General features: G+C 37.3%; 1 protein-coding gene across 1 annotated transcript in view; it reads right to left on the reverse strand.

The window, feature by feature from the left end:
- The window catches only part of Efhc2 (EF-hand domain containing 2), a 171,789-nt gene that overhangs the window by 88,516 nt on the left and 58,234 nt on the right, over positions 1-25,039 (reverse strand). The window contains exons 3-7 of the mRNA XM_047536385.1: positions 19,758-19,908; positions 8,627-8,850; positions 5,122-5,373; positions 2,751-2,864; positions 2,226-2,364 (exon numbers count right to left, since the gene is read on the reverse strand). Coding sequence (XP_047392341.1) covers positions 2,226-2,364; positions 2,751-2,864; positions 5,122-5,373; positions 8,627-8,850; positions 19,758-19,908 — 880 coding nt within the window. The remainder of the gene's footprint in view (positions 1-2,225; positions 2,365-2,750; positions 2,865-5,121; positions 5,374-8,626; positions 8,851-19,757; positions 19,909-25,039) is intronic.

The raw sequence follows: 25,039 nt of genomic DNA on the forward strand, positions 1-25,039 counted from the left end.
TTAACTGAAGCACACTACAAGCATTTGAAGTTGATACATTTACCCAGGACAGCTCGATTTGGAGCACGCCAAGGGATTTGCAGGGCCTCAAAAATTCCTGTAGAAGCTGCTAAGGCACAAATGATGTATCGAGTCTCTCCAGTATGATATTCATTTTCCCAGATGCAAATTTTATATTCTCAAAATCCAGCTGACAAATACCAACCAAATGCTGTGCTCTATGTTTAAGGAATTACATGATGTTTTGGAATCTTTACCACATCCTTTATATTAAGGTAATCTTTCATTCTTTCACCATGACCTTGGATGTAAAGGTAATCTTCAGATGTAAGTTAAAGTTTTCAGTGGCCCATCATCAAATTTTCAATTTGCATTGAACACTTATTGATTCTCAACAGGCATCTACACTTATTAAAGGCCAAATTCTTCTCCACAATGACCTAAGGGTCACTAGCAGCTTCTTCACCTGCACATTTCTGGCTGCCTCTTATCCAGAGTCCCCAAAGCAACTATGCTCAATCATGTCCACTAAAGAGGACCGATTTTAAAAAATAAGAAGAGACCCCCAATTTGGTCCCCACATTTTGACTAATGTGGCATGCAGATGCAGTGGCATAAACTCCCTTAATAAACCAAAGGGTAAAACTGAAAATCTTTTTATAATTCCATTGTATGTTCTGTATACCTTCTCTTTCAATATAAAAATTCCCAAGAGGCCAGGAATGCTACACAATAGGGACACCAAGACACATCAGGTGGGCCTTGTCTCTCTAGAGACAAAGCACCTGATCTTTTAAGAGGCTGTGGTTGCTTCTGGCTTCTATCTCACCCCTCAGGAAAGTGTGTTTATAAGAATGCTCCAAGGTTCAGAGGGAAGCAGTCATCCTTTCAAATCTGTGGCTTCTACATACTTGAACTCAACTAGCAGATTGAAAATATTCAGGGAAAATTGTGTCTGTATTGAACATGTACACAGACATTTTTTTTCTTATCACTGTTCCCTAAACAATATAGTATAACAACTACTTTCATAGTGTTTATATTATATTAGGTATTGTCAGTAATCTAAAGATGATTTACAGTAGCCCAGCATGGTGATATGTACTTGTACTCAGCTCTTTAGAAGGCTGAAGAAGGAGGATTATGAGTTCAAAATCAGCTGGAGCAATTTAGCAAGAACCAGTCTCAAAAAATATTAACAAAATAAATTACATGGGAGGATATGTGTAGGTTCTATGCAAATACTATATGCCATTTCACATAAGGGACTTAAGCATCTTGAGATATGGGGGTAAGCTAGAACCAGTTCCCTGTGAATACGGAGGGATGACCTATAGGACTAAGCATCCCCATCCCAGCTCTAAACCCCAAACTGGGAGGTCAGCAACTCTCATCAACTCCTAGCAGCATACCTGGAGCCTTGGTAAAGGGCCTAGGAAAGGAGCAGAGTTGGTCAGAATGCCTTCAGTATCCTGAAAGTAGGAGTTTTATAAATGAGGGCTTGGGTTTTAGATTTTACATCATATCCTCCACCTGTTTCTAAGACTCTCATAACACCATGTACCATACTGTAGGTCCCAGCTTCCCTTCTACCCTAGAACCCCCTTACATAACTCTGTATCTTCTGAGCCTACTGCACTGACCTGTATATAGTAGGTGCTTAATAAATCACTGGTTTTCATTTTGAACTGAACTAATTTGATGGTAATGGAATTGATATCTATGAAGGGGGAAACTAGAAACTTGGATGATCCTCACCAGGAAAGGTGGAGCAAACTGGTACAAAAGAGTTCCCCAGAGAATTAAATATTTCTATTGTGGTAAGCAAGAACTGAGCAAAAGGCACTTAGATTTCCATTTTATTTGCCCAACTTAAACATTTACCCTAAATCGCAGTGAGGCAGAAAGCCACAAGGGAAAATAAAAATCCCTAGGATCAGGCAGACAAGTTCAGATCTTGGCTCACTCTTTGCTTGCTGTGTGACCATGGACAAATGAGTCCCTTTAAGTCTCAGTTTCTTCATCTTTAAAATGAGGATAATGAGTCTACCCATGAAGGATTGTTGTTGAGGAATATGGAGGATAATAAATGCCCCAGAGATAGCAAACATGCAATAAATGATAGCAATGATGAGCTTAACATTTGAAACTCAAAAGTAAAGCTTAGCTAGGAACAAAAAGTCAAAATTTAAAAACATTTTCTAGTTGGCAAACGTATCACTTACCAACTCCATATTTAGCCTTATAATAAGACTTTGTAAATTCATCACAGTCACAGAGGAGCACTTTCCTTCCCCACACATTGATGTAGGTTCCTATAGCCAGGTCACTATCTTTGTAAAACTCTTGGTTTAGTTTTCCTAGCTAAGAAAAACAAAAGAACATAGCATTGGCACCATGGACCTTCTAAAGAACTAGGTACCCCTTCCCAAAGGGAAAAAAAATAAACTTTCATTATACAATTTATAACTAAAATTTAAAAATCAAATCCAAAAATAATTGGTCAATGTTAATATTTGAAAGCATTATTTTAGCACTGTAGGACTTGCAAATAGCAATGCAATTCATATATTTCTGTATGCACCTAGGCACATTATTTGTGTGATAAATGGCAGTACAATCAATGTATATATTTATGTATTCATTGATTTCACTAATACTCTCACAAGGGAAGACTATGTAACTCACCCCACTGTTCAGTTTCCAGGGAAGTCACACTGGAAACAGTAAGAAAACATGAGGATCCTTACCTTGTACTTATCCAACAGGTAGCCATCCATTCGCTTCTCTGAGTAGCCACCATACACATTGAGAACTGCTCGATTTGTTATCTGGCCTGGTTGATAGACCCCAGGTGGGCCATGCTAGAATACAAAATTGAAGCAAGATATGGCTGATGGCCTCTGAACACAGAGATGGTGTGCTCTGGGGACACATGCAGGAAATAGGCAGTATATGATTCTGCTCCACCACCCAGAGGAAGACATACAGTTCACCCATCCTCCCTATACTGCCATAACCCCTGTGGGCTGGCCTATACTCCATGTATCCTTCACAGCCCTCATGAAACCCTGTCTTGCCCCCCACCCCTCCCATTCTACAGGTAGCCATCCACCTGGTTCTCCACCAAGCCACTAGATACACTGAGAACTGTTGAATCCATTACCCGTCCCCAACCCAAATCTCACCAGCACCTGCCACAGGGTTCAACCACTTTCTCTGGTTCTCTAATGGTTTTAATCAGCAATCACCTTTTCTCCTCACTAAACTACAATCCTCCCCTGTCTCCTTGCCTTCTTTTCTTTATTCTGCTTGGCACCCTGCCTCATCCTGAGCTCAGTGAATAGAGTACCTGCTGGTCCACCAAGTTAGTGAGGTAAAGGAGCAATAGACTTGGGTCAGCCCTTAACGAAAAATATGGCCTGCAGCAAGCTAGGGATCTGCCCAGTCCTGCATTCTGGACCCCAGGTGGTTCCAAGCAATTGTGTAAGCTGCAGGAAATACCTTAATTAACTATGTAAATTGACAGTGATCAAAAGTATCACATATGGATGTGAGATCTGAATCTTTCCTGATACACGTGACCTAAAATGGAAGTCTAAATGTGTGAAATTTATGATGCGTGTGGCATAAGTAGGTCACATAATGTAGAATATTACACTTGCATGCAAATTCTTTTCACCACTTACTGGTACAGGACTTGGGGCAAAGTATTTACCTTCTCAGAACTTAGTTCCTTCATCTCTTTCACTACAACATTACTTTACTGCTTCCTTTCTGAAAAGAATCTGTGAGTTTCAAGGGAATATCCATCCATTTTGTATCTCTCCTCCACAAGAACCTAAACTTCAAAAAGCAGGACTTAATCCATTCTTTCTCACTTTAACTCCCAAGCTGGCATACAGTTGGTACTCAATAAGTATGTGTTGAGTGAATGAATGAAATGAAGCAACTGATGTCAAGGCATACTGCAAATGTCAGGTATATCATTATTATTTTATATTTAGCCTATCTGCAAAGTCATTCTAAAAACAGGCTTCCTTGGCACATCCTGACCACCTACTGTGCATACTCTAGAGCCCCCTCAGGGATGAATTCTGCCTCCCTCTGCCTGCAAGCAACACAGCAGGGCTTCTGGCAGTGGGCTCAGAGAATCTCCGAGAACCTTCTGTGAGGACCAAATGGCCAGCGGTTGTGTGCATAGTAAATGAATGTTACAGTAACCTTTTCGGGAACACTAAGAATTAAGTTAAAAATACCTTATCTAAATTAGAAATAAAATATAACATGGAACAGTGAAAAAAAAATCCTTTATGTTTTTTGCATCCTTTTAGGTATTAATAGGTCCTTAGATAGTGTCTTTTACTATATTATCTTATTCAAACCTTACATTCACTTCAGGAAGGAACCACTGTTAACTACATTTTAGAGGTGGGAAAATAAGATCAGAGAGGCTAAGTGACTTACCCAAGGTCACACAGCTATTAAGAGGCAGATCCCTAATTCTATTCCAGATCTGTCTTTGTGCTATTCCTGTTACGCCCAAGTTACATTAGCTTTCAAATGACCATAAGTATTTGTAGAAATCAGTCTGCCAATACTTTTTAATAGTAAATAAAATGCAAAAGCTATTAATGACATCTGCCAGAGGCTAGCCACTACACTCAGAAGAATCACTCATTTTTGCGCTTACACTTGTGTGTGTTTGTGTGTGCACAAGTGGGTACATTTGCATGGGTATTTGCAACCCAGACCAACACCATGGACTCTCCTCAGGAGGCTGCAGGGGCCCTATCTAAGATCATGAGCAATTCTTTTACTAGGGAATCCTTTACTTTCATAAGACTGATTGTGAACTCAATGACAAATATGTACTTTCTCTTACATTTGATTTTTTCCCTTTACTTTTAAGTCCAGAACATTCCAACTCTAATTTGTCAGATTCTGTAGACTACTTTCATAGATGTATATTAATAGAGGACACAAGATGAAAGTTTTCTAAATTACACTAGTATAGGGTAACTGTCATCACATAGTCATAACATACAACATTCCCAACAGTAACTCAAATCTCCTGGCCCACAAGCAAATTCAGAAAGTGATTCTGTATCCATGGCTCACCTTGGGTAGCTTACTCCTCCGGAGGAACCATGAAATAGCATCTCGGCCTGAGTTGTGTGGTATCACTTCTTTGATTTCAACAGTATCATCAGACAAGAAATAATGCAGGATGAGCTCTCTACGGTCCCCAAACAATGAGTCTGAATCATCCCATAGACAGAAGAAACGTAAAACCTTCCCATCATATTGGAGGAACTGTTTCAGGGTGTCAAAGGATTCATAAGGACGTAAGGGATCTACACAGTCTAGTTTCTGCAAAAGGAGAAAATGTCAGAAATAATTGCAGGTTTTGCATAGGTGCTTCTGAGATGCAAGCAATAAAGTGATGAAGAGATACATTTTCTATTGACTATGATATTTTTAAAGATTTCAATTGACTATGACATATATGCATATATATGACATATGTGCATATATATATGCATCTATAACCAGATTTAACCTTAAGTAGACAGATAAGCATTAGGAAGTTTTTCATATTTTATTAAACATTATTTTAATACACCAAACTATCCTTCTGTAATGTTTTTTAAAGCTGACTTTTCTCAAAGACTTAAAGTTCTTGTTTGAGAATGGACAAAACTAATCTGTGGTGACAGAAATCAAAACAGTAATTGCTTCTGGATAAGGGATTTGACCAGAAAGGGAGACAAAGGAACTTTCTGGAGTGACAAATACTCAAACATCTTTTTTTTTTTTCCATTGCAGTGCTGAAGATTGAACCCATGGCTCATATATGCTAGATATAAAAGTTCTACCCCAGAGCTACATCTCCAGTCCCAGTCCAATGGATTACTCAATTGTACACATTTTCTGGCACTCATTGACCTGTATGCTTTAATACTATATATTTGACCCTATACTAATTATAACTCAACTGAACAAAACCATGTGTCTTTTTACTGGAAGTTCATATCCATAAAGGCTTCCAACTCATTCAGATTTTTATGAAGGTAAAAGAGAAGAAATATATTCATGATTTTATTTTGCTCAAAAAGCATTAGATTTCAAGGACACGAAAGGCCAGTAGAAACAGGAGAAGAGCAAATGGAAAACTTCTGTTCCACACACAAGCCCACGTCACCTATCCTCAGCCCCAGAAACAGAGAGCTCTGCAGTATTCTTTGGTGCAGCTCTTCCCACCATTTGCATGTTCTCAGCCCCATCTTGGAGCAAAACTGTCTCCATTCTAACTGATGAAGCCAAATAGGATTGTTATATAAGGAAGTACTCATTGGCAAAGGAAGTATTGTCCCAAATTGGGTTATGTAATCTTTTCTGTAAATTCTTGAAATTTTCTATCTGTCCAGGGCAGTCTAAGTACAATCTTACCCCAAGACAAAGGGGACATACAATAGTTTTCCAGAGGTTCTTTAGCTTTATCCTTGATATTTAAACAAAATTAGGGAACCACCACTTTCATAGAGATATTTTGGGGGGCAATAGATGATCTATTAGAAATACAGTATTGATTATGTACCATTGGGATCCTTTTCAGTTCAAGTTAAATTGTTTAATTTTACATTTCAAGACAGTAAACACTAAAGAACTAAATGCATAAAAGTCAATATAAAAGGCTATACTGACTAATTTTCCAAAGGTTTCTATATTTACTGAAGAGTTTTCTCCCTGAGGGAAAAAATACTAAAATGATCCTCTCAATCAGAAAGAAAATTATTTAAAACCATTTCTTGGCCGGGATGGTGGCATACACCTGTAATCCCAACAGTTCGGGAGGCTAGGACAGGAGGATCACAAGTTCTAAGCCAACCTCAGCAACTTAGCAAGGCCCTAAGCAACTCAGCGGGACCCTGTCTCTAAATTGAAAAATTACAAAATTGGACTGGGGATGTGGCTCAGTGGCTGAGTGCCTCTGAGTTCAATTCCCAGTGCCAAAAAAATAAAAAATAAAACCATTTCTTGGCTGTTCTAGGTACTTAGTCTCAATTCCTGGCACAATATTTCTTTTTTCTTTATAAACCTATGAAATCCTACAGTGCTTTTTGCAATTTCACATAATAGATCACCATTCACAATAGCTATCATATAATACAAACTGGTAGTGAATGAGTTGAGCCATTTAAAAGAGGTGGTAATTCAAATTAATCCATTTCCTTCAGGTTCTCTCTGGTGCTTCTAATGACTTTGTATTTACCCAGACTCTTTTGTCTAGGACATTTGGAAAAAATGAAAATGAACCCAAAGCAAAAAATCTCTTTGTACACTGATACACATGCATTCTACCTTAGATATTCCAGGATCAATTTTATATAAATTTTATTTATACACACACATACATACACATACACACACATACATACATACACACACACATATATATATTTCTCAGGAGAGTTGTATGCCTACATTAAAGGATAATTCTGCTGGTACTAGGAGACAGGTATAGATGAATAATCCTACATGCAGCTTTTAACAAGAAATTAAAGGAGAATTTGATTTAAAATTTTATATTATCTTTCTGCAAAGAAATGAATAATAAGTTTTAAAAACAATAAAAAATCAGATGAAAGTAATCTATGGGAATAAAAATGAGAACAATGGTTGTCCCTGGGTGCAGAGAGGAACTGATTAGAAAAATGTGTGAGAGAACTTTCTGGGGGGATGGAAATATTCAACATCTTTATTTGGCTATAAGTAACATGGGTATATGCATTTGTTAATATGCATCCAGTAGTATACTTAATGTCTGTATTTTACTGTGAATAATCATATATTAATAAAAAAGAAAAGGGAAACAAATGACAATAACAAAAATCAAGGTAAAACTCAGGAGATTTGTATCCAGTCACAGCAAAGAGATTGGCTGGGTATGTAACTTTACATGATACCTCCCCTTTTAGGTATTTAGATTAAAATTTGGGTCAGGGGATCATTTAAAATCTGCAGAAAGATAACAACGATAATACTGAATCTTCACTCCCTATAGTAACTGGGGTCAGACTTTGAAGGCAAGCATCTTTTCATAATAGAGGGACATTAGAATCATACCCCCTTCACTATTCCTGGACATCTCAGCATTCAATGTCACCATACAAAGAGCTGGGAATTCTAAGGAGGAAGAAAAAGGCATACCCACCAGGTTTGGTTTAGTAAGTCAGTAATAAGAAGCAAAGACTTTTCCAGTCAGAGTTAAGTAACTGAAACCAGAAAAGACTAGCCAAGGAAGTATGGGCCCAATATAAATGCTGTAAGTGATCACAAGGTGAATCATGGGCTCCTAGATACTATCCTACCTAAGCAGCTCACTGAATGCTCCTGCCTGGAAGAGACTCTACAAAAAGAACAGGAAGGCATGATTAGTTTAGGAATCATTCCTGTTCTGAGGCCAACCCTTGGCCTTCCCTTCAACCTAAAGGAGAACAGGACGACTCAAGTAACAATGGCCCCAAAAGCTTTCACAGCTACATCAAGTACACCCTTTACTAACCCTCCAAAGGTATTCTTATTCTGAAGACAAGAACTCACAGATGCATCAATTTCTTACCTCTCTCCGAACCTTCATATAAGGATCTTCAGGACACTGTCCAGGGGGATTTAATTTCACTCCTATTTTCTTCAAAAAGTTTTTTGTGAATGCATCACATTCATAAATCTTGAATGTCCGACCATAGAAGACAATGTCTGTGTTGATATTGAAATGATATACAGTATAAAACTGATCATCATCAGGGGGTGGGAGAGAAATCCGATGACGCCGGATAAAAGTCCCTGTGGCATGAAGTAAAAGACAACTGTTTTATCATGCGGCAACTAACAAGTTAAGAAGTTACAATACACCTTAGTAACAACCCAGAATGCCTTCCCACAACAGGGAAGTAGGCAAAGGGATCATCCAGGAGGCATTAGTACATTCAAGCTCTAAGGAGTCAGAGGGAGCTGAGACCTTGGAGGTCCAGAGTTCTTTGACCAGCCTGGCACATCAGTAGAGTTGCCTACGTGGTGTTAGGGAAGATATTTTAATAAACCATAAAGACTGGGGTGGGGGTGGGGAATGAGTAAGGGGGAACATAAGCAGAGTGACCAAAAATGCCACATTGCCATCATGTCTTCAGAGAACAAACAGGTTCACTTTCAGCCACTAACACTCAATGCAAACAACTAACCAAGGCATTAAGGTCCCAAAGCAAAGTGCTCATAAAAATGCATACTCCTTCAAAAACAAAAAATGCATACTCTTAGCTCAAAAAAAAAATACAAAGGTCAACAAGCTGTAGTATGTTAGGTGCCAACATGGTGATTTATAAGTATGAATGACTCTGCTAATTTGAAGCTTCATGATTTCTTTTCCCTCTATCAATTTATTCTTTCTTCTTCCTCTACAGCCTCTGTTCACCTCCATTCAATTACTACCAGCAGGTGGAGGACAAAGGAGACTTCGTAGTTTTGTTTGTTTGTTTTGTTTTGCTTTGTTTTTTGCTGTGCTGGGGATTGAACCCAGGGAAGCAAACACTCTACCAACTAAGCTATATCCCCAGCCCCTGGGTCAAAGGTTTTTAATTTCATCCCATCTTCCCCTTCTTTCTGATGCCCACTTGCTTCTGGTTAGAGATAAAGGGCAGTTTATTACTTAATAGTAGTATCACTAGCAACAGAATATCTGCATTTTTTTGTACCAGCTTCGTAAGCCCCAATTCTCACTGAAGGACACAATAAGAACCAGATAACAGCTGCACACCCAGTAGGTTACAGGACAGGAGAGGATCCTAGAGCTTAGGGAAACTGAATCTGCTACAGTGAGTGATAAGCAGTCTTATTAAACTGGACAGACGGTAAGCACATCTGCCCTTTGTTCTGGAGGGGGACACTACCTCTGTCTTCTGAGGTTAATGCAAACTAGCAAACCTGTGTTCCGCTCTAGAGGAAGAGACTATCTTTGTCTTCCAAAGCTATTTGTATATATAATGCCCTTGAAGAGAGTCCAGAACAAAGAGCAGTCAATCTCTCTGTGAGATGTATGGAAATGCAAGATACCCACAGAAAACTGTCTCTCAACAGCCATAACTGACTTGGGCCTGAGAACCATCTCCAAGAGGAAAGAGAAAAAAAAAGAGAAGCAGAGCAACCTGAGGATCTCGTGGTTCAATAATAATTGGCTTGTGTGACCTCTATATGGAGGTATTTTAATATAAAGATGTCAACCTATCTTCTTTGTATTTTATATGGTACTGAGAATGGTGCCTTTTCCAAAATCCCGAAATACTTAGAAATTATTCATTCCTTATTCATTAAGGAACATTTAATTAATATCTTTATGTGCCAGGAACTGTGCTGGGCTCTGTTCCATTATTCCACTTATCGTCTTTTCACTCTGTTGAAGGGAAATTAACTAAAATCATTTTCATCTTCTTTTCTTTGTAGCAAATTTTAATTACTTGGTACATTAAATTAAAATAATAAAACTATAAAATTAGAACTGGCCTAGAATATTTTTAAATGTACTACATAAAAGATGATATAATTTTACTGCAAAAATTATTCTTCAATTAGCCTTTAATTCATGCCACTGAAAACAGTACGCAAATTATTTAATCATTCAAGATTAGACATTTAGAACAAATTGCATACTTAAACATCTATAAAAGGATGGGCATTTCAGGTATGTTCAGGATCCATTATATACCGCTTTAAAAATACTTATATTGTGACAATTTTTAAAATATGTAAGATTAACTCAATAGTGATAGTCTTCTTCAAAAATTCCATCTATCTTGCATTTGTACTTCATTATAAAAACTCGAATAAGCAAGTTAGTGCTGATTTTTGTTCTGTAAAACTCTGAAGAGTAATTCTATATTGCTCTAAATTTAAAGAACTGGCCCACCCACTGGGTTTTTAAATAATAATAATCACAATCATCTTCCTAGCCCTAGGATAGACTTTCAGTTACATTTTCTCATTTAATCTTCAAAAATCCCATGAGACACTTAATACATGAAATATGAATATTCAGTTTATGAATGAGAAAACCAAAGCTCAGAGTGCTTTAAGTGCCATGCCCAAGGTCATGTCCTAACAAATGGCAGAAAAAGATCTTGAACTTGAGATTTCAGACTTGAACTATATACCATTACTTTCCATAATTTTCACTGAACTGTATCTCACTGTACTGTAGCCATAAATTACTTAAGGGAAGGAAAGGAGCCATAGGCAAAACAGAATAAAAATAGGCAGAAGAGCTGCCAACCACAATGAACAGAAGAGAGACTGATGATGGAGCTACTCTTTCAAAAGAACAGACTATCTCGTTCTAAGGGCAGATTTCCAGAGAGGGCCATTTGTCCAACAGCAATCCTTGCTGTAAGGACAGCACCACAACCTTACCTGTCCCTCCCAAGAACTTGCATATCTCAGGGCCCCATACTCCTCTCACTAGATGCTTCTCAGGAAAAGCCAGGAAAGTTCTTTGTAGCAACAAAAGAATCCTGACTATACATGAGTTGGAAAGAAAAGGCAGGTCTAACACTAAACAAGAAATTTTTTGCTAACCAGGATTCCAACATCACAATCCCATGTTAATCAGAAAACTGATGTGGGCCATTTGAAATGTATAGTTGCACATGAGAGCTTTCAATAATATATTTCTGGGATCTCTCAATTATGTCCTTTGAGGATTAAAATTTCTATTTATTGTGATTCGTGTGTTTATAGTCTTCCATGATAAATGGCAGAAACTCTACTAGCAAGAGTTTGTTCTGGAATATCAAAGAAATGGGCAGGATGCTATATCTTTGGCACACAATGAAAAGCAGCTGGATCATCAAGGTAGATAAGTAAAAATAATATTATAAAATGGAAAAACAACTAAAGCACCATATTTTGTCTTTAAAGTTTCAGATGTTCATCTTCTTAACTGCCCCATAATGGCAACTGGGACACATGTTCAGGCATCAAGTGCCTTCTTTCCAGCTTGTCCTCATCTTCATATTTTACATCTTTCTTCCCTTTTAAAAACCCTGCTATTTGACTATATTCTGCAAACCTTAACTTTCTAACATTTCCCTATGGTTTAGATCAGAGTGGCCATATAACCATTTATGTTTAAAGTGTTTTCATATTATTCAGTTGGGACTTGCCTTAGATTCAGCTCATACCGCTAAGTTTAGGTTTTAGGAACTCACCTTCCAGAAGTAAGATTCCAACCTCTTGCCTCTAAATTATAAGCATGTTTATTTCATTTTTGTAACACTGCAGACCTTGGGTCCATTCAAAACTAGAGGAAGGCATTTCTTAGGTGAATAAATATACAACTGGAATTTTCTCTTATCACCATGTGTACTAAATTTGTATCCCAAAAACACTAAGAGACTTAACAGTGATCAACATGATAGACCACCTTTCCTCCCCTTGCCCTCACTATATTATTCCACTAAAATCACTATTCCAGATTTTCTATTATTTTTCAAAAATGCTATCTTTGGAGTTTTGGTTTTAGTTTTAATATAGATAATCGAGCCCCTGCCTTTCAGCAAATGAATGAACATTTTTTCACCTTTTTTATGTGTTCTAATAAGTTATACATGGCAGTAGAATGCACTTTGATACATCTTGCATACATGGAGTATAATTTCTCATTATTCTGGTTGTACATGATGTAGAATTACATCAGTTGCATAGTTATGCACACAGGGTAATAATGTCCAATTCATTCTACTGTCTTTCCTACCCCTATACCCCCTTCTCCTCCTTTCACTCCCCTCTACCTAAAGTAACACTATTTTTCTCTAGCCCCCTGCCCTTATTGTGAATTAGCATCCACACAGCATAGAAAACATTCAGTCTTTGGTTTTTGGGAGCATTGGCTTATTTCACTTAGCATAATAAACATTTTAAAATTCCACACCTCTGATCATAATGAAAACTAATAACCCTATGCATTTCCCCCTTAGCTACTGAATAAGTACCAAAATGATAGCCTGGAAGGTGCTCTAACGTCCTCTTGAATTACCGCCTGCTTGACTATAGTTTTCTTAATATAGGCTCTACGATCTGTTCCCAAATATCTCCCAAGTCCTTGCCCTACCCCTTTAACACATTTTTATCTTGTGTTGTTCCTTTTGACTGTTCTACCTTTCTCTTTCTTCCACCTTTATCTGTGGAAACTTTGTGTGCGTGCGTGTGTGTGTGTGTGTGTGTGTGTGTGTGTGTGTGTATGTGTGTGTATGTGTGTGTGGTCTTGGGAATTTAACCCAGGGGCACTCTACCACTGAGCTACATCTACAACCCCAGCCCATTTTAATTTTTTATTTTGAGATAGAGTCTTGAACTTGTGATCCTCCTCTGCCTCAGCCTCCCAAGTTGCTAATATTATAGACAAGTACCACCATGATTGGCTCTGGGGAAACATTTATGGTAACACTCAAATGCCATCTTCTCTAGTGGATATTGGTTTTCCCTCCTCTGATCCCTCAAGTACCTGGTACCATTTATGATGCCTACATTGTGTTATAGCCTTCTCCTTCTCCCTTCCCCCTTCCTCCTCCTCTTACTTCTACAAATATTTATTGTGCAGACACCATGCACCAAATACCTATCTTCAAAGATTAGCAACTCACCGCCACTCTTAAATTCTACACTATTTCATTCAGTGATTGATGCTCCAATGTCCATCCTATACATTGCCAGATTTAGCTGATTGAAATACAGGATGCCCAGTTAAATTTGAATTCCAGAAAACTAATGAATACATTTTTAATATAAGTATGTCCCATACAATATTTGGGACATAGTTACACTGAAAAATTCTTCATTGCTTACCTGAAATTCAAATATAACTGGGCATCTTGTATTTTATCTGGCAGTCCTACTGCTACCCCTTCCATTTTATGGGATATACTACTTAGATATGGTATATAACTAATACGCATGAATGACATAAAAATGGCCAATTTCTATTTCATGATTACATTTGCTTCATTCAAATAGATTATCTTAGAGGATTTTTTAAAAAAAAACAAATACTACATAATTGAGGCGCCCAAACAAGTCATAAGTGGAGATTAGTGTTCCTATCCAAGGATGTACTAAGAACCATGTAAAAGCCAGTTCTTGATCCCTGGTCTTCAGAATAAAAAATTCTGGGTGGGCTAGGAAATTCTGATGATTGCTCCCAAATGAAAACAACTAATATGGGCCATGCCAGAAATCATGGCATGTTTCTATTCATTATCTTTTCTTTAGCATAAATTAGTTTGGATTTGGTAGCATTAGACTGACATTTATTCTGTTAGACATGTAGAAGTAAAACTACTGAGTTTACCTCTGACATTCCTGGCCTGACATAAAATTATTTTAACTACATTCCAGCAGAAGAGCAACAAATTCTATAAATACATTATATCTAACCCAAAAGAAAGTGATGTCCTGGCAAGAAATAAAGGCAAGTCTTGAATTGCAACAGTGACTTGACTCAATACACAAATCTCTTTGCCACCAAGAACTTGTGAATATTAAAAATATGTTTTTATTAAAAGCTGCTTATAACTGACACCCATTTTGGCACCATGCTAATGAATGCCTCTTTTGTTTCTGACTTATTCCGAACTCTGGCCACCCTTTAAAAAGTTACATGCTAACAGAGACAGTTTTTTAATTTTTCTTTTTCTTTTTGACCTATTTATACAAACGTGGAGTATATCTATACCCAATGGTGAGATTCACTATGGTATATTCATGTATGTATATAGGAGAATCATGTCAGACTTCTTCCACTGTCTTTCCTATTCCTATCACCCTTGGGGGGTGCTATAATTCATCTAGTTGCACTGATTTCTGAATGGTCAGATCTATGAGAAACAGGTGCAACCAGCCTTCCAGTTCATCAAGAAAACAGCAAAACCCTATGAAGTGACAGGAACATGAACTTGATCTCTAGCCTCTTTCCAGAGCCCACAGGTGCATGGAAGGAAGGCAGGTAAAAACTACTCAAAACACAACTAAAGAAAAACAAACAAAAAAACAAAACAAAACAAAAAAAAAACACTGCCTAGGTGGTTCATCCCACCAAGGTCTGAACCCTTGGCTCATTAAGTTTGTTTTCTTTTTTGCTATCATTTAATTTAGGAAAGCGTGAAAAAAGGCATTTAAATGCTTTTTCAGACTATTCACTGTCCAGACAGTTTTTAACAAGAATCATCGTATTAAATATTTCAAGAGAGACTGGTTTCTTTCTAAACATAGTTTGACGACAGAGTGGTTATTCATGTATGCTTTCGACAGGATTTGCTACAGCCCTCCAGCTTTCTCCACTCTGCTGACAAACTCAATGTCGTTACACAATGTGATTACTGTGTATTCTGTCCACCACCCTTGAGCTGCAACTCCACAAAGGGAAATGTCCCGATCACAGTAAACCAATCAGAAATTCTATAATTTTCTGCAAAGATTTTAAAGTAGTCTTTCTACTCAGGATTGTTCTTTGTCTTTATGAATAACAATCCTTCCTCCTTACATAAAAATTATTTTCAAGTGCATCATTATGACTATCTTCAACTTGTCTTTGGAATCTACCTTTGTGAGATTTGAAATTGAGGCTGAGAGAATTGAAAATCTTATTAAGAGCCTTTCCAAGATCATCCTAGAGGTTGTATTTCTTATTTCTTCTTGGGTAGTTTAATAAAACAAAAATGCACTGGACAGGGGCCAGTGAGCTACAGGAATATGAATTTTCACTTAAAAAGGAATAATAATAAAAACATAATCCAACTCACTAATGCAGGTTTGGCATATTGTGTGATCTCCATTCTGTCATTTGGGCAAATTTGGTAGTGTGGTTGGGAAAGTAATCAGAAAATAAGAAAAGTTTGGTTAGGGAATATCAGAGCAGTGTCTAAGTGAAAACTAAGAAAAAAAAATGTTAATGCAATATTGTCACCCACTTAATCAAATACACTTGAGTAAAACAGATGCTCACAGAAATGAAAAGTTGTACATTATCTCTTCCTGTTCTTAAATAATTCTATAAACATTTTCTAATACATTCTTCCCAATCTTTAAAAACTGCCTTGTATGTGTTAAAAATGGCCCCAGAGTCTAAAACTATATGTCCCTTAAAAAATAAAATGTCACATTTTTAATTTTAAAGTACGTCGAAATCTTTTTTTTAAAATGTTAAGGCATTTCCATATTTCCTAGAAGATTCACCATTCAGTCATGAGTTGGAACACAAAGAACAATGAGGACAGCTCATATGGCTTCCTGATACCAATCGTCATCTTCTCCCTGTACTAGAAAAAGTATCAGAGATACTAAATCAAATTCTCTTCCTCTTTGCACCACCTCAACAGCAGTTTTCCTCCAACACAGTAGAACAGACTGCTTCTGGTCATGATCTGGGTACCCCTGATTGCCAATTCACATTTCTAGTCTTATTTTTCCTGAAAATTCATCCCAAGTTTCCACCTGCCAAGTGGGTATCACCACACAGATGTCCCAATTCCTTCAAAGGCCTCATGCCCCCAAACATACCTGAGCAACAAACCCCAATCCTGCCCCACACTCTGTGCTCCATACTCCTGGACTTTACAAAGGTACCAGCATCCTTTTGACCAGAGACCTCCAAGGCAATCCGCTGGGGCTCAAGTATATCTCAGTGGTAAGAGTTCTTGCCTGGTATGCATAGGTCCTGGGCTCAAACCCCAGTACCACACACACACACACACACACACACACACACACACACAAAGATGAAGCAAATCACCCCCTAAGCCTGTTTCCTTTTCATTAAAAGTCACAATGGCATTACCAACTTTAGATGGTCATTGGGGGATTGCATGAGATAATAATGATAAAGTAGCTACTTTATCATTTGATATTTCCCTTCCTCAATCTCTATATTTAATCACCAGTCAAGGCCAATCAACTCTGCTAACCAAATATTTCTCAAATCCTTCCCCTGCTTTCCAGTCCTACTACCACGGTCCTGGTTTGGACACTCAGCATTTCCAGCCAGAACAACTATAAAACTCCTGGACTAGTTACTATGTTCCCTTTCCTCTCCAACCTGTTGGTCTATGAACTCCATGAGGTCGGGGTATGATGGGTCTTAATCCTCTTGTCCTTTCTCCCAAAACCCAGAACAGTGCCTGGCACGAAGTAGGTATTCAACAAATACTTCTTGACAATGCCAACTGGCTTCAAATTCATTACCCCAAGCACCAGACACAATGAAGCCATGCTGTAAGAAAAAGGTCAGTCTTATGAACATTGAGGGAAGTCCTTTGCACACTGAAATGAGGTTGCATGACAACCTTTTCTCAGAGACCCCTGGCCCCCAAATTCCTGTTTCTGCCTCCTTGACCTCATTATAGTATATCACTATGGAGGCATCAGGCCTAAATAAGTAGTTAGTAAGCAAAAACTTTATTTAACATAGGCACAAATCACAAGATGTGTTAACTAATGACAAGAAGGTAGTAAGTAGGATATGTGTGTGTTAAAAACAGAAAGGAAGTGACGGAAGGACCAAGAGACAACTAATTTTCAGTGGATATTAAATATACATGAAGCACCTGGGCTCTAAATATTCATGATACACTAAATATACAAGAGACACTAAATATTCATGAATATTCAATATTCATGAGGCCTTAATTCGGCCACTCATTCATTGGCGACACCAATTCGTGCCCCATGGACCCTCTGTCCAAGAAACACAAACAAAACCTATGACTATTCATCAGTCTTACTGGCAAGCTACAGCTGTGACCAAGCACTCATCTCTCCAACAGAGAGATGGTGTGCCTGTGGACCAGGGCCCCTTCTGTCTGTGGTAAAGGAGAAGAGGTGGGGAACAAACCATTGCCTATCCCAGGATTAAGGCAGTGTGGTCATTATACCTTCTTGAACTTGGTCCAAATTATGTACCTATCCTCTTTCCCCTGGTTTCTCTCAGTGTGGTTTTGTTGTAGGATGGGGCTGGGGTGCTGCTGGTGGGAATGGAACCCAGGGTCTTTCCTATGCTAGGCAAGTGCTCAACCACTGAGCTACATCCCCAGCCCTTGTTGTGCATTTTAAATTATGTTAATCTATCGTATGATTCATGCATTTTAATTTGGCCCACAAGCTTTCTGTTCTGTGGCCTCTGGGGGAGCATGTATGCATGCTTCTTAGAGGCCACCATTGCATCAAGGTAATATCCCAGGCAACACCATGGCTGGCTGCCACATAGAGTACATGGTAGAAAATGCAGAAATAAGGGCAGAGAGACCATGGTTGGCAGCTATTCCATTCTTCCAGTCAAGAGAGTAGCTTAGGTTGTTAGGATGGTAGTAAATAGGACAAAAAAGACATGGATACATGTCAGAACACATCTTTCTAGAGAATGAAGAATAGGGATGGTAGGTAAGTATGAGTAAATGGGAAAAACAAAAGGAGTGGAGACTGCAGTAAGAGAAGTAATTTCAGAGTCTGAGATAATAGAGATGGGAATATTCCAAAAGACAAAGAAATGACACTGCACCCAAGGATTGTGGTTCTTCAAGGAACAAAAGGAACCTGGAAGAACATTTACATTAATGACCAAACCAACACTCAACTCCCCTCCTATACCTCTACCACATTATCAGTGAAAAACAACACCTGACCTTTCCCCAGCGGCAAAATGAACAAAAAACATGTGACTCTCAACTCCTGCACCCTACACCAAACCTCCACCCTCAATTCCATCCACTGCAAGTTCTGGCAGCTCTCTGTTTGTAAGAGAGCTGAATTCTGTCCTGAATTCTGACCTCTTGCTTCTACCCTTGAGGATACAGAAAATGTGATCATCCTTCCTCCTTACTTAGATATCTGAAGACATTTATCAGACACACTTTAGTCTTCCTGTTACAGACAAATATTGTTTTTCACTATTCTCTATTACACATGACAAATTGTCAGTCCTTGCCCCATTATGGTTAATTACTGTCCCCTTAAGGTATTCAGAATTCAACATCATCCCAAGGGAAGGTCCCACAGCACAACCAGAACTAATCAGTCACTTCCCTTGATATATTCTCCCATACTCTAATAATGCAGCCTTAGATTAGTTTCTCTGGTGGCCATGTCACAGAATTAACTCATATATCTATGGCTGAAGTAGAGTCCAGAAAAAAAATGAATGCCATACACAGGGTGAAGGAACGAGGACTTTCTATTGAGGTACCATCAATGTTTTGTTAATTACGGTAAATGATGTTAGTTAACAGAAAGAGGAGAGGGTAGTTGAAACAAATGACAGTAAATTCAGGAAAGAAAACCAATCTAAAAGTGGCAGCGGAGAATAGCTTTCTCTTTTCCATTGAGAATGTTTTACAGAAAGCAATGTGGCCATGGCAAAGAGACCAAAGGGTTCAAGGACAAAGTCAAAGACACAGGAGAATTTGCTCATACTAGAGCAGCACCTGAAAGCATACATTATGCCACAGAGAAGTGAGAGAAATGACCGTGTTGAAGTGCGAGGGGTAGAAGGCTGATTAAGTCACTACCATTAATTAAACACTTAACAGCATCCTCCTCTCACCATTGCCAACAAGTTGCATACCTAAGTATTAGCATGAGATTTTTAAAAAGCTAAAGGAAGACTAGATTAAGGCAGGAATTAGAAGTGAAAAAATCATAATGTTGTTTAAAATAGATACCTTGAGGCAGTCCGCTATTTTTCACCTCTGGTTCATTGACTTGAATTGTGTCATCTTCAAGGTAGAAATAGATTTTATAGTATCTTATTCTATAGTTTTCTTGGTTTTTATCAGGCACTTCATCTTCCAAATAGGCATCAAAAGATAATACCTGTTGGAATCATAATTAAAAACTATAAAAAATTCAGCAAACTTAAAAATCAATAAAGCTACTGCCCATAACTGTTAGTATTAAGAAAAGGGTTGAGAGAATTTTTCCAAGACATTCTACACACCAACTATGAGAACAGATATATAATCAAGGTTACAATACATATAGATTATTTTATAATTTCATCACCATGTGGTTAGAACAAAGGAATGATATTCAAGTAATAAATCCACCAATCAGCTCTACTATAAACTGAACTAAAGTTTGTCTTTGGAATTTCACAGCGGATTCTAAATGTATGTGTTAGACAAAATATTCTTTCTCACATGATGAATATAAGTTTTGTGATTTTTCCCATTAAAAATAACATAGTTACTTTGGTTCTGGGCTAAAATTATCCTGACTCTTGGTCCTACTGACTGTTTATCCTAAGGCAGTTCAGACAGGCAGATCCTAAATTCTTCCAAAGCAGAGGGACTTCAACTCACATTTTTCCAGGAGCCTCAAAGAGCCTAGCTTAATGCTGGCCCCAGAATTATCTCACCTTACATTGTATGAATGGGGGCAGGTGAATTCTAATGTACTTACAGCAAAAATCAAGAGATTATTTTTTTACTATCTGGAATACTCTGGAAAACTGTGCCTCTCTGCAAATGAAACACAGTTCTTTTTTTCCCCCTGTTGAAACAGATAACTGTGCCTTTTCTTCAATACTAGGCAAAAAGGTCTTCATGCTTAGATGCCAGGTGGTATAAATATGTATCTTTAACCTTTGGAATCACCCCCAACAGAGCAACCTGCTCATACATTGAGGAGAAGGTAGTAATAGAGGATACTTGTGGCAACAGTATCATTTACACTACCATTTCATGTTTAATCTAGACCTCTCAAGGAATCTGTGCTCCATTTAAATATTCCCTTTACCTCTCACTTTTGATCAATTTTTATCATTGAAGTTGCAAAAGTTAATTGTGTATATAACTCCAAGGTTATTCAACATAGACAATATGTATATTAATCTACCTTCTAGGGGTATCAGCTACCCTAAATAAGAACAAACATTCCTGGAGTAGTTAGCAAATTCCTATCAGAAGCCCACACTTTAGAAGTAGCTAACAAAATGCTTGATCAACACAAGAACCTTTGTTAATCACCACAAATGATGTTAGAAATGAGTTTAGTTAGTAAACTGATTGTATTCAAAATGCACAGATCAGTTACCAATGTTGACGAGGCACTGTCCTTACAGGAATAGGTTCTAAGAATCTAAGACTCTGGGGAGTCAAGAGGTCTATACCTTTCAACACAGCACCTATGACTTCATTATCAAATGGTCCTATATTCAGTGGCTTTCTTGGAGAATTCGTCTGGCCTGATTCCAATTAGTTTAGTAAACACCCAGTGCTAGCAGGGTATCACATTTGTGTTGAGTGAGCAGTTCAAGTAAGATGCTGTGGAATGGGTACAGGATTTTTTGATCTGGGTCAATTAATATTTTAGAATTAGAGTTGATGGCTGCACAACATTGTAAATGAACAAAATGTCACTAATTGCACACTTTAAAGTGGCTAATGGTTAATTTTATGTTATATAAATTTTACTTTAATTACAAAACAATGTTAGACACTAAATTGTATTGTATTGGACATTTTATATTATCTGAATTATATTTGGAACACCTAAAAAGACAGAGAGCTGGGGCTTCATTGGGCTTTCAGCACAGTAAGTATTCAATTTTAAACCTTTTTTTCTGTAATCAGGTAGGAAAGTTTGAAGAGAATATTCTTAGCTGTCACCCCCCACACACACACACACATGTTGAATGCTACTGGTAAAAATTTGTGAATGACTAAATAGGCATAGGCCAGTTGACAACAATTGTTAGGTACATAGTCATTAAAATATTTACCAATGAAATGATGCATAAAAGAGAATAAAAGATATTAAAGGGAAATAAAGAGAAAAGAGACCGGGCTTCAATACGTCCAGAAGATGAACACATTGGTATTTCATTTTCTGGTACCATGAGAATACAGGGCTGCCAAACTTCAACATGAAAGAGAGAGGGTAAATCTGAGAATGGTGGAGATAAAAAGATAAAAAAGGAAGAGGTAGAGGAAATTGTAAAATGTGGCAAAACAGAATGTAAGGGAAGACACCAAATAGATTTAAAGTGATTTCAAAAAGATAAATGACCTAATTGCAATGGAACCTGCAAAGAATCCAGAAAAAGAACCTAAGACAAAAACTGTTAGGAATGAAAATTTATAGAAACATAATTACAATACAAAGTTTTATCATAATTTATAAGTCAAGCAGAGACTAGATAAGAAAAGTTCTAGAGGATATAATTGGCTGCAATTTTCTTAAAAACAGAATGTAAATGCTATTTGGCAGGGTGTGTGATTTTCAGTTCCCCACAGGCCTCCATAGGCCCTACAGTATTTATTAGACAAGGTTACCTGCCTGATCCCCAACACATTTGGAATTTCGATCTTAGCCTACAGGATATAAATATGAAATCAGTTAGTTTTAAATAATAGGTACATGGTTTCCTCGTTATAAAGGAAAACATTTTTACACACATATTTCTGAATTCAGAGTCTTACAATTAAAGCGAAAAGAAACTCAAAGCAGTCAGGAGTGCATTTTGATGGGCAAGTAGTTACAACTTAATGTATGGTACAAATTTAGCTTCTCAGAGAAGGAATTAATCATATTTTCATGTCAATCATTTGCTTTGCACTGCATATCCCAAATAGCTGGATTTTAACAGTAATTTAGTCTCCTCTTTTTTATTTAAAATGTAAAAAGATTCTTGTCCAGTGTGGCACTAACAACAACAACAATGAAAATAACAACTGTGTAGAAAGTTTTCTATTACAGGCTAGTCCATGCAATTGTAAGGCTAAAGCAAAAGCCTAATGTCTCAGAATACATCATACAATTTTTAAAGATGGGGAGGTTGGTGTGACCAATGCATGAATCATAAAGACTATTACTCAGGAACCAAACCTGTAAGTGTCAAAAACTCACAGTTGAATTTTTAGCGAAGTTGTTAGGAAAGAGGATGAAACATCAGTAATGTTAAATAAGGATTGGCATTTTACAAAGAGGTCAACATCACAAATCTTGTTTAAAATATTTGGGAAGCCAAGTCCAATGGCGTAGGCCTGTACCTATAGTCCCAGCTACTAACGAGACTGAGGCAGGAATATCACTTGAGTCCAGGAGTTGAGACCCCAACTTTAAAAAACAAAAAAAAAAAGAAAGAAAAGAAAAGAAAGAAGGAAGGAAAAAGAAACAAGGGCTAGGAAAGTAGCTCAGTGGTACACTGCTTGCCAGAGTGCTTGCCTAGCATGCAGGAAGCCCTGGGTTTGATCTCAGTACTACAATAAATAAATAAACAATTTAAGCTCTATGTTATGAAAAAGGCTCAGGTTTAAATTTTGAAGTACTCTTAGAGAAGATATGTAACAGTAAAAATAAATGCATGCTCTTCCAGGTTAGTAGAAAACAAAAATTTGTGTACATTTAATACAGTGTGTTTATTCTTCCTGAAAAAAGCTATTGTTAAATCAATGGTATCTCTTACAACTAAAAAGCTTAGAATCAAGGAAATAAATGATAAATTTTGTGTTACATATAGAAGATGGCTCCTTTATACAGGACAATGGTAGATTTACAGAATTTTACTATGCCAATTCACAAAAACAAGAAATTTTAAAAAACAAATTACATAAGTTGTCACTGGTCACAAAGTGATACAACTAGAAATGTATAATGTAACTGCAAACAAAATCTGTCACTTCTAATAACTGTAAGTGAAGAAAAATTTAAAACCACAGAAAGTACAAGATCTAATAAAATATAAAGTCATATAAACCTATAGGACATAGGCAAACCTGTAATCTGGGAATAAATTAATGAATTTAAATTATTATTCAAGAGAGTTTACAGTTTGACAGAGGATAAATTGCTAACCTCATTTCTTAGCGTTGGCTGCACATTAGCAATTACAAAAAAAAAAAAAAAAAAAGACCAGACCTAAGTCTAATTAAATTAAATCAGAATTGTTGAGGAGAGGAAGGCATTAGTATTTTTTTAAAAGCTACTGATGGGGTTCAGGACATGCTACCCCTAAATATAAGACCTTGACATTTGAGAAATCAGCATAAGCAGGATTGTTTCCTGAACATCCTTGCTGTTCTCCCAAGAAGCAGATCATAAAATCTAGGAAGGTCACTTTCTGACCATTTCCCTCCCTCCTTTCCTGAAGACCCTCATGTCACAGGTGTCCTCCCTATACCCAGAAAGGAATGTCACACAGGGACACAGAAAAGATTCTGAACAAACAGGCCTTGCTAGGTTCCCCTCAATTTATTACCATTAGATTATACCCTTCAGTTTGCCAATCCTACTTCTGCATGACTGTCCTTAAAAAATAGTTCTCCCATTTCTTTGGGTCTTTATCTGAAGGCTCCCACATCAAATGAACTTTTATTAACTAGATTGCATGGTTTTCTCTTTTTAATCTGTCTTTTGTTAGAGATTTCTCAGTCATGAACCATGCATGGGTAAGGAAAAGATACTGTTTTTTCTCACCCATGCTCCCCAGGTAATTCTGAAGAGTAGCCAGAGTTTAGAACCAACAGTTGAAAGAAAAACTTTGGAATATGCAAAAATTTGTCAAAAAGAAAACAAGTAGAAAGCAAAAGAGCACAGACAGATGAATTTGAAAGGAGAAAAACAACTACAATAAACAAATCCAAGAGTTTTTTTAATTAGCTAAGATTCCAGCAAAGCTAATCAAGAAAGACGAAAAATAAGTAAAATCAGAAATGAAACAGTTCATGACAAATATAAATTATAAGACAAATTATCTTAAACATGAAAGTAAATTTTAAATCACAAATAAGTGATTGATTTTCTATAATAATTATGACTCATCAAAAACAATGAATAAGCTAATAATGAAGGAAGATGTGAAAAAATTATCAAAGAACTGCTCCAACTGGGATGATTTGCTAATGGACTCTTTCAAACCTTTAAGGAAAAAAATCACCACATTATGTAATTCCTCTTGAATACCAAAAGAGATGGAAAGTCACAAAGGTGAATTCCAATGCGT

The sequence above is a fragment of the Sciurus carolinensis genome, chromosome X (genome assembly GCF_902686445.1).
Source record: "Sciurus carolinensis chromosome X, mSciCar1.2, whole genome shotgun sequence".
Lineage (NCBI taxonomy): Eukaryota > Metazoa > Chordata > Mammalia > Rodentia > Sciuridae > Sciurus > Sciurus carolinensis.